General features: G+C 37.0%; 2 protein-coding genes across 2 annotated transcripts; both read left to right on the forward strand.

The window, feature by feature from the left end:
* Positions 1-2,163: 2,163 nt before the first annotated feature.
* Positions 2,164-3,040, forward strand: LOC137405190 (zinc finger BED domain-containing protein 5-like). The gene is made up of 2 exons (XM_068091417.1): positions 2,164-2,542; positions 2,637-3,040. Exons 1-2 carry the CDS (start codon positions 2,164-2,166, stop codon positions 3,038-3,040), a joined length of 783 nt encoding a protein of 260 aa, XP_067947518.1.
* A 193-nt stretch (positions 3,041-3,233) lies between these two features.
* On the forward strand, positions 3,234-3,683 carry LOC137405191 (protein FAM200B-like). The gene has a single exon (XM_068091420.1). It carries the CDS (start codon positions 3,234-3,236, stop codon positions 3,681-3,683), a length of 450 nt encoding a protein of 149 aa, XP_067947521.1.
* The last annotated feature ends 13,318 nt before the right edge of the window (positions 3,684-17,001 follow it).

Here is a 17,001-nt window from a genome sequence, read left to right on the forward strand (position 1 = left end):
GGATGATTTACTAGCCAAGTTTGACTCTAGATTATAGTGATAATGCGCAAATGGTTAAACAAGACTAGATACAAAATAATAGTCAATTCGTTACTATTTGAACTATTAAATAAATTATTTTTCATCATTTTAGCTGTGTTTACACGTACATAAGTTAGCAGTGGAAATGACAGCACTGCCCAACTTATTAGACATTTTGGCTGTTGGATTACGGTCTATTTTGAAAATTTGTTTTATAATCTTGGTAATGCTGACTACCATATTTGCCATTGTCATTAGACTGTCAGCTCTTTGCCAGCCATCTACATGTAAATAATACTCGTGCCCCTTACAATTAGATCCAGGTGTCAGTACCACTGGCTATATAGCCTGCAGTAAGTTTAGATATTTTGTCATTCCAGTGAGCTAAAATAGGTTATCACCTGATAAGATTAGATCTATATGTTTGTAACAAAATTGTAGTGAATAGACCAACAGCTAAGTATTCTTTATAATTTATAGCGTACTTGATTCTATACATAGTGTGTTGAGTGCTCTTTCTCTATTTTTCGACAAAAAACTAATGTTTCTAGCAATAATATAATTATATATATAATTTTCATGAAACTAGTGTTTCTAGCAATAACATATTTATATATACATGTATATTTATATGTTGACTATAATTACGAGTATTTTGACTATATATAAATAGAGACTGGCAGTGTATTTTGTCATTCCAATGGGCTAGAATATATTATCATCTGATGAGAGCAGATCTATATGTTTGCAACAAAATTGTAGCGAATAGACCAACAGCTAAGTATTCTTTATGACTTATAGCGTACTTGATTCTATACATAGTATGTTGAGTGCTCTTCTTCTATTTTTACATGAGACTAGTGTTTCTAACAATAATATATTTATATATATATTTATATGTTGATATATTCTTTCACCTATTAAACAGTAAACTAAATACTGACAGAATGAAAAGGCTGTACAAAAAATTAACATTGTGTTACGGCGGAGAGCCGTGACCAGGTCTGTGGCATTTGATCACCTGGCCGCCACGGTCACAGGGCTGAGTTTTCCGGTCACAGGATAAGGCGCGGTCACTGTTAAGAGCGCCCGAACGACTGAGGAGACCGTACTAGAAGATCAAACATAAAACCAAAAAAAAGTGGGCAGAGCCTAAAAAAAGATATGAAAGGAGCACGAAACGATCATTGGAGCGGAGTTGTCTACTCATACACTCTGCGTTTTTGCATATGGTTTATTACCAGTCTTACTGGTAAATGATATGGTGCTACTGGTGCTGATGTATATTTATTCTATTAAATATATATTGTTGAAGTTTAACACTCAGTGTTATTGCCTGCCTATTTTGTAGAGCAGTGGTTCTTAAGCGGTGGCCAGGTGATCGTGGTGACCGTGGCGGCCAGGTGATCAAGCGCTACAGACCTGGTCACAGCCCTCTGCTGTAACATTATGTTAATTTTTGTACAGCCTTTTCATTCTGTCGGTATTTAGTTTACTGTTTAATAGGTGAAAGAATATATCAACAAATAAATATATATATATATATATATTATTGTTAGAAACACTAGTTTCATGAAAAAAATAGAGAAAGAGCGCTCAACATACTATGTATAGAATCAAGTACGCTAAAAATTATAAATCATAAAGAATACTTAGCTGTTGGTCTATTCTAGTGGTTCTTAACCAGGGAGAATTCCCCCCAGGGGGACTTTTGGGATTTTAGGGGGAGGAATTTGGCAGTTTGCCAAAGGGGATTTCCGTGGCACCAATTTTTCTTATATAAAGGGCAGTGAGGACTGAAAGAATTTCAGTAGTTTCAACAAAGCCAAGATCTAAAACTGTGGAAAAGGTAAGGATTGCTACACTACATGCATATACATACCTGCAATATTAATTGTTCAGTTACCGATTTGGTTTGCATAAACGTATAACGTTTTGACAATTTGCTCTGTAGCCTAACATATGTATGATGTTTTGCTCATGTAGATATTGAACGTATTCAAATACTTTGATTGCATATCCTATATTGTAGGTGTTAGAAATGTCAAAGACAAAAAGACGAACATATGATGATTCTTACTTTAACTATGGATTCACTTTTATGATTAAAAGCGGCATCGAAGTACCACATGTGTCTTGTGCATGAAAGTGGTCGCTAACAACTCCATGAAACCACATCAACTTAAGCAACACTTCAGAAATAAACATGCAGAACACATGAATAAGTCAAAGCCGTTCTTTGAAGCTAAAGAGAGAGAACTCAAGCGGGCAAAGCTGGGTTCCACTGGCAGCTTTCATATCCAGCTACAGGCCATTACTGAGGCATCCTATGCTCTGTCTTACCGTATCGCCAGAGATAAGAAGCCACACACCATTGGTGAAACATTAGTTAAACTTTGTCTGCTGGAGTGTACTAAGATTATTCTCAGAGACACAGTCACTCAAAAGATAGCTGATTTATCCCTCTCAGACAGCACAGTGAAATCGAGGATCAATGACGTCTGCAGACATAAAGAGGCAAGTAATTGAAAAGATCAAGTCGTCTTCCATGTTTGCCATTCAACTTGATGAGTCCACAGATGTTGCTAGCCTTTCACAGCTGATGGTGTTTGCAGGCTATGTACACAGAGAGACAATTGAGGAAGAATTTCTGTTCTGCAGTCCTCTAACAGCGACCACCACAGCTGCTGATTTTATGAACCTGGTTTTCGACTTCTTCAGCAAAGAACATCTGGACTGGGAGAAACTAATTGGAGTTTGCACTGATGGTGCTCCAGCCATGCTTTCACAGTTGGTAAAAGAAAAGAACCCTTTAGTGGTGAGCACCCATTGCTTCATTCACAGACAAGCGCTAGCAGCAAAAACTCTTCCCAAAGGATTGCAGGAACACCTTTCTTCAGTGATTAAAGTAGTAAACTTTATCAAAGGCTCTGCCTTGCAAACACGTCTCTTCCACAGGTTATGCGAAGATATGGATGCTGTGCACTCATCACTATTGTTCCACACCAAAGTTCGATAGTTATCAAAGTGTAACATGCTTCTGCGTTTCTTCACTCTACGAGCAGAGGTCAATGAGTTCTTGAAAACTCATAACAAACTCAAACTACTGGCTTCAATGCAGGTAGAAGGCTTCCATCAGTGTCTTGCTTACCTAGTTGACATCTTTGGTTCAATCAATGAAGTGAACACAAAGATGCAAGGTAGAGACAGAAATGGTGTTGAATGTAACTGATAGTATCAATGCATTCAAGGACAAGCTCAAACTCTGGGTGGAAAGACTGGCTACTGGGAATGTAAGAGTTTCATTTCCAGTTCTGCATTCATTGGTTGACAAGAAAGCTCATTCCGCTTCTTTGCTAACCGACATAAAGCATCACTTGAACAGCTTGATGGCAGAGTTTGAGAGATATTTTCCAAAGTTAGATCCTAGGACAGAGCGATTGATGAGCCTGACCCAAGACCCTTTCAGGCGCAATGTCCACGAGATTCCGGAACAGCTTCAGGAGGAGTTTTTGGAGCAGACAAACAACTCTGCATTAAAAGATGACTTCAAAGAGCTATCAATAGAGCACTTTTGGGTTCAGGCCCAAAGATTGTATCCCAACGTAAGCCTGGCCGCTTTCAAGATGCTCATACCATTTGCTTCCACATATCTTTGCTAGTCAGCATTTTCAGCAATGCCAACCTTAAAAAGCAAGTCTAGAAATCGTCTGGAAGTAGAAGCTGACCTACGGTGTGCCCTATCTACATCAACTCCTAACATCAAAATTCTGGTCAGCTCCAAACAAACACAGAAATCGTATTAGTCTGCTGACTGTTTTACAATGATAGATATATTGAGTTTCAATATACATTCGTTTTTAATATTCTATGTAAATATGACTGTAATAAATGCATATATACATATATATATATATATATATATATATATATATATATATATATATATATATATATATATATATATATATATATATATATATATATACATGTATTACATGTATATATATATTATATATAGGGCAGTTGGTAAGGTATCGGGACCGTGATCATTAGGTCCTCGATTCAAACCCCAACAACTGCACTTTTCTGGTGGTCCTTAGACAAGACCCTTGCTTGTATAATGTCTACAAACTCTATGATGAGTGCAATTACCAAAGCCATGCCGGCTCGGACGTCGCCCGGTCAAACAAGGTCCGCGCTGCCTGTAGCTGAACCAGGACAAGGCAGTGAAAAATGGGCTACTGGTTCAAAACGGATGAAATGGACTCGGACTGATAACATGGACCTCATGCAGTGCTACTTTATGAGTGAACCTCAAAAGTGGGGGTACATGGGAAGGATGCGTCAACTGTGGATAAACATGCGCCCTGAATTGCCACTAACCACTAAGCAACTTGTAGCTCAGAGGAGTAACATAACATCTCATATCGGAACTTGAGGTAGATAAAATTAGGGATCAGTTCACCCAGGTAACCTCGACCAACAAGAAGTGCATATCAACACACACTGTCACACATACACAATCATGTGTTGACTCACGGGTTGAAGAAGACATGCACTTGGACCTTGACCCAAGGGTTAAAGAGCTTGCGGAAAATATCATTAACAAGATGCTAGCTGCTAATGATTATGGAAGCAGGGTACCACTACGAAAAGTTAGCAAGGCCATACCTAAAAAGCTGTTAGAAGACATTAACTTGGCACTGGAGTCGACCTCAACGGGATCAATCAGTGAGACTAATGCCCTAATCTACAGTACAGCAACCGTCATCTTGGAGGAGATGGGTATTAAGCCACTGCCAACAAGGCTTCAAGCCGTTCCATCCTGGCAGCTGAGGCTACAAAATAAGATCAAGGACTTGCGCAAGAAAGTTAGTAGGCTCAGGGAGAGATCTAACCACAGTTTGGAGCGTCCAAAAAGGGAAGCCACAATAGAAGTTCTAGAATCTGCCAAACAGCAGCTAGTAGCACTCTCGGCACGACTGAAGCGGTACACCAAAGAGCGGGATAACAAGAGAATGAACAAACTGTTCGTCAATAATCCATCTAGAGTGTATTCCCAGTTCAAAGGTGAATTGCAGAGGCCAATGTTTGAGCCTCCCCGATCTAGCACTTCAAAGTTCTGGAAGGACATCTGGGAGAAAGAGACTACTCATAATACCACTGCAAATTGGCTGAAGAGGCTTAAAGAGAGCCATCAACACACTATGGTTCAGCAAGGACTCACCATCAGCGAAGAGGACATCAAGTGCAGAGTGCAGCGTATGAAGAACTGGGCAGCACCTGGACATGACATGATTCAAGCCTTCTGGTTAAAGAAGTTGACATCACTTCACACTAGAATGGCTAAGCAGATGGAATGCCTAATAAAACAAGGTGACCATCCGGAATGGCTGACCAAAGGACGAACTGTACTTCTGATAAAAGATCCAAAGCAAGGCCAATTCCCAAAAACTATCGACCAATAATGTGCTTGCCCACCACCTGAAAACTGATCTCAGTGATAGTTGCAGACAAACTGGAAGAGCACATGAGTCACTATATGACCAATGCTCAGAAAGGAATTGGGCGCAACACCCGAGGAGCCAAACATCAGTTACTGGTGGATTGGACGGTCTGTCAAGACAGCAGGAGAAGGCAAACTAATCTTGCCATGGCTTGGATTGACTACAAAAAGGCCTATGACTCAATTCCCCATAGTTGGATACTTGAGTGCCTCAGTATGTACAATGTTCACCCTGCTCTTGTGGCATTCATCAAGATGTCAATGGCTAAATGGAAGACGGAACTGGAGGCTAATGGCAAAAAGCTGGCGAGTGTAAAAATTAAGCGAGGCATCTATCAAGGTGACTCCTTATCACCGCTGCTCTTCTGCATATGCTTACACCCTCTAAGCAATATGCTGGAGAAGACTCAATATGGGTACCAGTTTAAGAGTGGCACCAAGATAAACCACCTCTTCTACATGGATGACATCAAGCTGTACGCTAACAAAGAAAGGGACATTGATTCGCTAATACACCTCACTCAGGTATACAGCAAGGACATCGGAATGACCTTCAGTATTGAGAAATGTGGAAGGCTAATTCTTAAGAAAGGCCATTCTATGCTCACAGATAGCCTAAGAATGCCAAATGGTACCATCAAAGATATAGAAGAAGGGTACAAGTACTTGGGGATCATGCAAAGCAGCATCAGCCACGAAGCCGAGGAACGTCACAAAGCCATTACCGAATACAAGAAACACTTTCGGCAGGTCTTACAGAGCCAGCTCAATGCCAAGAACCAAATCATGGCAATAAATACCTACGCACTGCCAGTAATAAGATTTTCAGCAGGCATAATAAAGTGGACTGAGGAAGCCATCAAAGAAACAGATATAGCAACTCGTAAACTGCTGACCATGCATGGAGCACTCCACCCTAAATCTGATACTACTAGATTGTATCTTGATAGGAAAGATGGCGGTAGGGGACTCAAAAGTGTTCAGCAGACAGTGAAAGAGGAGGAGCAAAGCATCAAAGCATATGCAGCCTCCATGGCCACTTCAGATAAGTTGCTAGCTGAATTTCAATCGGCTGCTCTTCCAACGGACCTACGCCCTGATGATGAGGAAATTGACTGGCACACGAAACCTCTTCATGGTGCTTACCACCAACAAATATCTAAGGTTGGCGATCTTCACCAGACATATATGTGGCTGAACAAAGGAAACCTAACGGCCAATACAGAGTTGCTAATCATGGCAGCCCAGGAACAAGTGCTCCCAACAAGGCAACTCCAAACAAAAATCTATCATACTAGAGATGATCCTAGATGCAGACTGTGCAAAGATGCATCTGAGACCATCCAACACATCATCAGTGGATGCAAGCAGCTAGCAGGAAACGCATTCACTGAGCGGCATAATCATGTTGCAGGTGTTGCGTATAGAAGTTTATGTGATGAGTATGGCCTTAATAAACCACAACACTGGTGGGAAGCTCCTGGTAAGGTCATTGAAAATGACCGGGCTAAGATCCTCTGAGACTTCTACATCCAAACTGACAAGCGTGTTCTAGCAAACCAACCAGATATAGTGGTGGTAGACAAGGAGAGCAAGAGGGCTACTATAATAGATATAGCAGTACCCAATAACTATAATATAGCCAGCAAAGAAAAAAAAAGGTAGAGAAATATCTCCCTCTTGAAGAAGAAATTGAAAAATGCTGGAATGTAAGAACAACTGTAATCCCAGTAGTCATTGGGGCACTGGGCGCAATAACACCGGCGCATAAAATGTGGCTTGCCCAAATACCAACAGCAATCAACTCAGGTGAGTTACAGAGAAGTGCGCTATTGGGAACAGCTAAGATCTTGAGGCGAGTGCTCAAACTTCCAGGTCTCTGGTAGGAGACTCGAGTTAGAGCAGAATTTACCACCCATGCGGGGTATCCGGGGTGAGGAAACAATTTTTATATATATGTATATAAGTCATATATGTAAATAAAGTTCACTATCCAGTTGCAGTGCATTATTTGAAGGAGTTGGGAGGGGGAATTTCTGTCTTTAGGTTTGGAAAAGGGGGAATGGGGCAAAAAAGGTTAAGAACCACTGTTGTTTAGGGCTACATGACTCATGCACTCATGACTTCGAGAGAGATCAACATACTGAGCATTTATCTTACTTATGTTGAAAAGCGTATATTTATCAGACAGATTAAGTGCATAATGTGTTTTCTGTACCAGTCACATGATCTAGCAAGGTTCTCACGGCCTGTAGATGAACCAGTACCAGACATTGTTAAGTGAACTGCTGGTGCCAGAACAAGTACAATAAACTCTGACTTCTATATACATCATACTATCTTATACATAATTTTTAAAGGTTTTACTTAAATGGCGTCTGAATCCAATAATGTACTGTATAAATATTTTGAGACACAATGACCCGAGTGACCTGAATGTAAATTATCATGGTTTAGATAAAAAAAACATCAAAAACACACAGCAACACTGTTTTATTTATCTTCTGCAAAGAAAAAAGATGCTAGAAAATTTCTCTTTCCTGCAACAATTTCATTTGATGTAACTAAATTTGATTAAATAAAGACAACAGGCGTTGTACTGACGTCATGAACGCAACACAGCTACCACGCAGCCACCACGCAGCCACCATGCAGAATCGCCACGCGTTTGAATCTTTAAAAACTTTATGTGAACAAGTTCAACATGGATTAAAAGGGTTTGGATCTTTAGAAAGTCTATGTGAACAAGTTCAACATGGATTAATCATCTCCACCTGAGTAACTCACCGATATGTTAGTCCCGAGCTGGTTCCAAGTGCAGCTTCAACTCGTGTGCAAGACGATTGACCTCATCCTCATTTGGACTGCTGGATTCGGGATGGAGGATGTTGAAATCAACGCTGCCGGCATCGGTCACTTTAAATATTGCTCTTCTTTCAAATGCTTCCTTGATTTGTGTCACTATCCATAGGCCTTTTGGGTTATTGGGTTTGCTCAGGTAGTAACCTTTTCCCTGGTAAGGCTCTCTTAGGTCGAGTTATTCATGCTATAAAAGAATAAAATTAAATGATAATATTGGTGGAAATGGTAAAAAAATTGCTGCATAATTTGGATATTTTTTAATAAAATAAATATAAGATATAATCTTATCATCTCATGCTATTGCATGAGATGATAGGATGCCTTTCTTACGCGTATGCTTATGTATGTTTATTTATTTAAATATATTGTTGGTGCTTAACACTCAGTGTTATTGTCTGACAATAATATTTTGTGTTGAGTTTTGAAAAAATTGTTTTTCGTTTACAAACCATCATCCTTTAATTCTGCCATCATTGCTTCAACAGTTAGCGAAGGAGTGGGTGGGTCAACATAAAGTTGATAACATAATATCTTATTTATATCTTTATTTTGAAACTCAGCTTTTACCATCAGAACTCTGACTGTTGCATAGCCAATCAGCAGCAAGTTCATTGCTGGAGGTCTTAGTCGATAACATGTCTCATTTACCTGTTAGTAATTAGATGGTATGTTGAAGTCACTCAATGTTTGTCTTACAACAGCTCGAGTTAGTAGTCTTGCTGCTGCTGCCTGGAAACCAGCAGTTTTCTTTACAATATTTGAATAATGTTTTTCGGTTGCTTAAAATCTTGCACACATAGGCGTGAACTATGACGATTAGTGCTACATGACTCATGTACTCATGACTCATGTACTCATGACTCATGTACTCATGACTTTGTGAGGGATCAACACACAGAGCATTTCTCCTATTCATGTTGAAAATAGTATTTCTATCGGGCAGGCTAAGTGCATAAAGGTTAATGTGTTTTCTGTACCAATCACAATGTCTGCATGCTATTGCATGAGATGATAGGCTCATATTTTATTTAGCTGGAACTACTCAAGGAGCTACTCACTATAAATCAGTCGTGTGAATAGGTGAAATGCTGCCAACTTTCATGATAGTTTACTAAGATACTTGACCATACAAGTTGTACATCTGTAAAATAGGTGAGGCTCTACCAATTTGCATTACCTCTTTCTCTGGGAGGTTTCATCATCTTTAAAAAACTAACAATCAACATTGAAATCAAAATTGACAAATAAAGATATTAATGAAAAACCATAATATCATTACGTGGTAATTAGAAGTGTTTAGTCTGCCTGTCAAAGGAGCATTACAGGCATCTCTCTTCAAGAATTTTTCATGTTTAAAAAGTTGCCATAGTCAAGTTAAACATGTTGTGGTAGGCGTAAGCCTCAGTATTCATAAACAATGACATTTCTTATACACACAATTTATATGGCTCATTCTATTGTAATTTGATGACTATGGCTCATTCTTTTGTAAGTTGATGTCTATGGCCCTTTCTATTGTGAGTTGATGTCTATGGCTCATTCTATTGTAACTTGATGTCTATGGCTCATTATATTGTAAATCGATGTCTATGGCTCATTCTATAGAAATTTGATGTCTATGTGGAAATGAAGCACTTCATACTGGTATAATACCTGCAGCTTGTCAATGGAAAGTTTACAGATGCAATGAATAGTGTTATAACGCTGACAGTCTTAGATATGGACAGCAATAATACTCACGTGAGTTGTTCTCTCTTTTCACTTATCTATTTCCCTTATAAACTTGGATCTGATTCAATTTGAATGTAGGTCTAATTATATACACTTCTACTTTTTTAATTCATTCATAGCTTTTCTATTTAATAACTAGTTTTATACTCTTTATAATTGCTTGTGTTTGATTCTCTTTCTACTGATTTACAAGATGCTATTAATCAGATTATTGGAGGTTATGACAAACTGCATTTTCTAGTGATATTTATATAATATAAAAGCACAATATTTCTTCTATATTATAAATTATAGGTGAAAGAGGATGTAAACTAAAATGAAACATTGAATATCCCAGTTAATTTTCATTCTGTATAGTGCGAGGTTAATTACTTGAAAAGCTCTGTGTGTATTCTTTTTTTGCAACATTTTATTATTATCTGTCATTTACACCTAATGATAGCGCAGTTAAGGTGAAATGACAAAGACGTTTATTTACGCATAGCTAGTCAGGTGTGGTCACATGTGTTTTCAGAGCCTGTTTGAAGTAGAAGATTAATATCGTGACTCATTTGTGTCAACAAACTATTTCTGTAAATTTGATGACTCCTGTTTTATAACTGTAATCTCTAAAAAGATATTATTTTTATATGTCATATCTGCCAAGGCCAGTTGAGTCACAATTATACCAGCTACATAGATTCTTGTTTAGCTCTATAGTTCGGATCTATGTTGCTGCTTTGACTAGTTTATCTTTATTTTGCAACTCAGTTTCTACCATCAGAATTCTGACTGTTATATAGCCAATCAGCAGCAAGTTCATTGCTGGAAGTCTTAGTTAATAACATATTTAATTTACCTGTTAGTATCTAGATGGTATGTTGAAGTCACTCAGTGTTTGTCTTACAACAGCTCAAGTTAGTAGTTTTGCTGCCGCTGCCTGTGTGGTATGTTCTTTTTTTATTTACTGTTTTTATTTAATGTTAGTTTTTTATCATTTACTGTTATTATATAAAGTAACTTGATATACTTTGTTAATCTTTAATTTGATATAACAGCTGAGGCAGTATTATAACACTATTTTGAGTGAGCTTCAACTCGTGGTTTGAATCACAATGACCTCTGAACTCACGTGTCTTGGTCTTGTAGCTTGGCTGAATAACCATGGTAACACTCACAAACATTATTTAATCTCCTGGAGAAAGTTATACAATCATTGCATTGGCTCATTGCCAACTTCATTTTAATCTAAGTAAATGTGGAAATCATTAATATTTTTCAAGTATTCTCATCATATTTAGGTAACCAATGTAGATAAAATATTATTGGGCGGATGATTTACTGGCCAAGTTTGACTCTAGATTATAGTGATAATGGGCAAATGATTAAACAAGACTAGATACAAAGTAATAGTCAATTCGTTACTATTTGAACTATTAAATATATTATTTTTCATCATTTTAGCTGTGTTTACACGTACATAAGTTAGCAGTGGAAATGACAGCACTGCCCAACTTATTAGACATTTTGGCTGTTGGATTACGGTCTATTTTGAAAATTTGTTTTATAATCTTGGTAATGCTGACTACCATATTTGCCATTGTCATTAGACTGTCAGCTCTTTGCCAGCCATCTACATGTAAATAATACTCGTGCCCCTTACAATTAGATCCAGGTGTCAGTACCACTGGCAATATAGCCTGCAGTAAGTTGAGATATTTTGTCATTTCAATGGGCTAGAATATGTTATCACCGGATAAGAGCAGATCTATATGTTTGTAATAAATTTGTAGCGATTAGACCAACAGCTAAGTATTCTTTATAACTTATAGCGTACTTGATTCTATACATATTATGTTGAGTTCTCTTCTTCTATTTTCTTTTCATAAAACTAGTGTTTCTAACAATAACATATTTATATATATATATTTATATGTTGATATATTCTTTCGCCTATTAAACAGTAAACTAAATACCGACAGCATGAAAAGGCTGTACAAAAAATTAACATAGTGTTACGGCGGAGATTCGTGATTAGGGCCGTAGCGCTCGATCTCCTGTATATACATATATTGTTGAAGTTTAACAATCAGTGTTATTGCCTGACTGTCTTGTGGAGAGTTTAGGGAACCATCAGTTTCCTTTACAATATTTGAATCATGTTTTTCTGTAGCTTAAAATCTTGAACACACAAGTGTGAAATAGGACGATTAGTACTACATGTACTCATGTGCTCATGACTCATGTGATCATAACTCATGTACTCATGTACTCATTACTCATGTAATAAGGTAATAAAGTTAAATATCAGTAATGAGGTTCAATGCTAGAGGTTACCTAATCAGTAATTAGGTTATGTACTACAGGTTACCTAATCAGTAGTAAGTTTATGTGCTACAGGTTACCTAATCAGTAATAAGGTTTTATACTACAGGTTACCTAATCAGTAATAAGGTTATGTACTACAGGTTACCTAATCAGTAATAAGGTTATATACTACAGGTTACCTAATCAGTAATATGGTTATATACTACAGATTACCTATTCAGTACTAAGGTTATATACTACAGGTTACCTAATCAGTAATAAGGTTATGTACTACAGGTTACCTAATCAGTAATAAGGTTATATTCTACAGATTACCTAATCAGTAATAAGTTTATATACTACAGGTTACCTAATCAATAATAAGGTTATATACTACAGGTTACCTAATCAGTAATAAGGTTATATACTACAGATTACCTAATCAGTAATAAGGTTGTGTATTACAGGTTACCTAATCAGCTATGTGAATAGAATCAAACATTTAATTCTGTATTCTCACCATATCTGCCTATCAATTTGCTGACCACTGCTTTAACAACTTTTCTCCTAATCCAATGTCGATATATTTAAATTACTGCGATGAAGTTGTTATATGGTAGTTGTAGGTTTTACTAGTTTCTACTACCTGAATCTTTATTTTATTATTCACTAGTTGAATGCTCAGTGTTGCATGGATAATACAATGATTACCGAATAGGTTTGGGTAACTTAAGCTAGTAACTTAAGCTAGTATTATTTTTTACTATGATAAGAGCCATGACTGGTTGTCTGAAGCCAGCTTGTGCTAGTAAGTGTGATTATAATCATTACACCTCATGATCTTTCATGCAATCATGATGTTCAATTGTGCTAATAAAAACCAATAGTATTTTTGGCGCATATTTTGACATATATAAGTATATGTAAGTATATAAGTATATGCACAGTTAATCATTCGTATAGCTAGTTGGACGCATAGTGAAATGGATAGTACATTTGTTTGCCGAGCTAGAGATTTTAAATTCAAACCTAGCCCAACATGGATCTTTTCGTTCCTAAAACCTTACGGCTCTAACTGGGCATGCGGAAGACAAATGACAAATGGCAAACACTGAGATTTATATATATAGACTAGCTGTGTTAATGATCTACAAGGTATTTTTGTATTTTTCCTACAGATAAGTTGAGTACAAAACAGACCCCTATATGAACAATACTAAGCGCATCGAACCAGAGTGATTAGTGAAGCGTTAGACATGCATCCATCCTCTTTAGAAAGAGAGTTATGACATGGCATTAAAAAGTAATGCTGTCAAGTCTATAAAAAGCGAATATACCTAAGCAACCGTCTTTAAATTTTGTCTTGATCTTGACTGTAGGAAACTTGTTTGATTTTTTTCCAGTGGATGATGCCATTGACATCTATAACCTTGTTTTTGGTTGCTGTTTGTCTTTTTTTTTAATTTCTTTGCTTCTGTTGAAGCTTATAATATTGCAATCCTTTTTTAACTTAGACTCAAATCTAGAGCTTTTTATCTTTTAATAAAGACAGAGTGCATGCCATTCATACCTAAATTTGACTAGGTTCGACCAATATAGCAAGTGCCTTATAACATACTCTAATCGAACAAATCCTATTGTTGATTCAAAAATATCCAAAGTTTACAGTCCTTTTTTAAATTAATTAATCGCTTGAAACCAGCACAAAGCATATTTTGTTTTTATTAAGAAACATCCTTTTATTAACACCCATAGACTTCGTCATTCTATTCATCTAAGTAATGCAACTGCATGTACTTAGACCATGTAGAGATGAGGCTGTTCTTTGAATGTTCCATGAATAGAATATCATCTAGGTGTTTACACATTGTTTTTTCAATTGGTATCGGCATGCCTTGTTCCAGCGTATGATACTGTTAACTGTTTTTAGTAAAAACCCAATCTGTCTTTAAAACCTGTTTGATAATTTGAACAGATTTTTCTGAGTTTATAAATATTTATGGCAGTGATTTTCAACTTTGTTGAATGTACTGATCCCCCAGTTTCATATACGCTTTCACCGAACCACCATTATTATTATTATTATTATCAGTATTATAATTTATTGAAAAATACAATACGTTTTTTTCCCATTCAAAGCAGACATATGTTTTACTGCTGCACAGAATAAACTTTGCATTAGCATCACTGTGTTCAGATAATATAGCTAATATATTACATAAGCTCACAACTATAATTACATATATTTTCATAAAAACCAGACTTTGCAAAACAGTGTGACTTCTGCTGTTGCCTGTGAGAGAACTCCACCAAACCCTTGAGACTGACCAACTAAACCATTTGGATTTGATGGAACTCAGGTTAAGAACTTGTGATTTAGGAGCACCGGTGGCATATGTAAACCTTGATATGATTTTTGAGTTAAAATCCAGATATAGTGTAGTGACATCTACATGTAGTTTCACCAGTCCTGAAGCGCTACGTTGTGCTGACAAGAAGATTATGTTTCTATAGGGCGCTATAATAGTAGAGCGATGGTTATGCGATGTCTTATGTCAAGGTCAAGCAAGACCTATGTGCATGCACAAGTGAGACGTCGTTTGTTGCTGCATTCATTTCCACGGCCAAAAGATGGCAAATTGCACGGTTGTTTCTCTACCAAACAACAACATTGATTCATGACAGAATGAGAGCGACTCAACTGTTTCCATGATGGTATTGCAGCGTCACATGGGCTGTGTCTCTACACAATCACTGTATGGATACTTAGTAACTATATGTAGCAACCATAATTATAGCTATATAGTGAATAACATGGTTGAACTATTATATTCATGTTGTAGGTGTTGCCTATGGAAGGGGCACATACTTTGCTCTGGAATCAAATTACTCCGCTTCTATAAGTAGGACGTTTAGAGCGAAAGAAGTAATTTTATCCAAAGTGATGGTAGGCCGGTCTTGCTTAGGTCAGTCTAACATGTCACCAAAAGATGTTATTCTGCAAGGTTGTCATTCTTCAGTAAATAACATTGCGAACCCAAATATTTTTGTAGTTTATCATGATGCTGCAGCATATCCAGAGTACATTGTGGAATTTCTGTATCAATCTTCACACTGATATTCTTCTATATTTGATTGATGTATAAACTTAATAATAGTAATAATAGTAATCTAAGACTCCTTTGTCTGAACTCACTATGAAGCCAGTCGAAAGACCAGAAACTGTTGTTAGAACAAATGTTTTAGTAATCAAAGTGCTAATCTAATTTCTTGCCAAACATTTAAAAACGCAATTTCCATAACTTATGACAGCGAGAAAACAAACCTAAGGTTTAGGACAGTAAGAAGACAACTCTACGGGTTAGGACAGTGAGAAGATAATAGAGAATAGCTCATGTCAAAGCTGTTGAAGAACTTAACGTCATATAGGAAGGACAGACTTGAAAAAATTAAAGGTTGACTTGCAACAAAATTCACATTACAGTTATTTGGTATCAAAAGATTCACCATGTCTTACTCTGCTGTGTTGTAGGTGCCAAATATGTGGAAATGTGATTACAAGCTCTTAAAAGCTCAAAAACGAAACGCCGCCGTAGATTGGAATCAGTTTATTTCTCTGACGTTGTCATTACATTTGGTTACTGTTTTGTCACGTGATGATCTTACGTAAATTGAAAGGCCAAAAAAGGCTCAATATAAAACTTCTTGTAGCACTAGTTTATGACAAACACTTCGGGTTTTACCGAAGACCCTGTATCAAATATAGATACTCGCTACTTTACAGTTTTGTTTCGGCTTGGTCTAATCGTCTAGTCGTAATCTGATCATGTGACCTATACTTCGTGATTATTTTCTGCATAAACTTTTCGATTATCACAGGTGACCAACAGGCTCATCATGTTTATCAGACTATGATATGTACTCCTTCGAGCTAAGGTTAAAAAATTAAACGAATTTTTACGGTAGGTTATAAAATATCAGTGCTGAAAGTGACAGCATTACAATGACGATAAAATAGACGCGTAAGAACAATAGACATGGTTTTTTTGAATGCGTGAAGTATATTTGAGAAAATATTTTGACGAATGAGGTTGTGTGAAAGTGTATACATAAACCATCTTGTATAACTACGTCCCATTTGAGCCGTTTTGGAAAGAGATTTTAACCTATGGCGGTCTCGTGATGGCGGCGATTAACTGTTAGTTTTTGAGCTTTTAAGAGCTTGTTATCACATTTTTACTTATTTTGCACCTACAACACAGCAGAGTAAAACATGGTGAATCTTTTGATATCAAATAACTGTAATGGGAATTTTGTTGCAAGTCAACCTTCAAGTAATGACCGTTTATACTATAGGCCATCATCAGTCATAATTCCTGTCTTAAATGGAAAGGGAGGGTTTGGTAAAGCCTAAAGGGAACAAACCTGGTGTGTAGATAGCCTAGACAGCAGACATTCAGGTTGTGAAGAGTACTTTGCGTTGTGTTAGCAAGACCAATACTTTACATTTAAGTGTTGTACCGCATGTCACGAAATGTCAAAAAATATTTGTAGAGATTTGTATCTCGTGTTAAGTCACATTTGTAGAGGTT

Source organism: Watersipora subatra, chromosome 9 (assembly GCF_963576615.1).
Source record: "Watersipora subatra chromosome 9, tzWatSuba1.1, whole genome shotgun sequence".
Lineage (NCBI taxonomy): Eukaryota > Metazoa > Bryozoa > Gymnolaemata > Cheilostomatida > Watersiporidae > Watersipora > Watersipora subatra.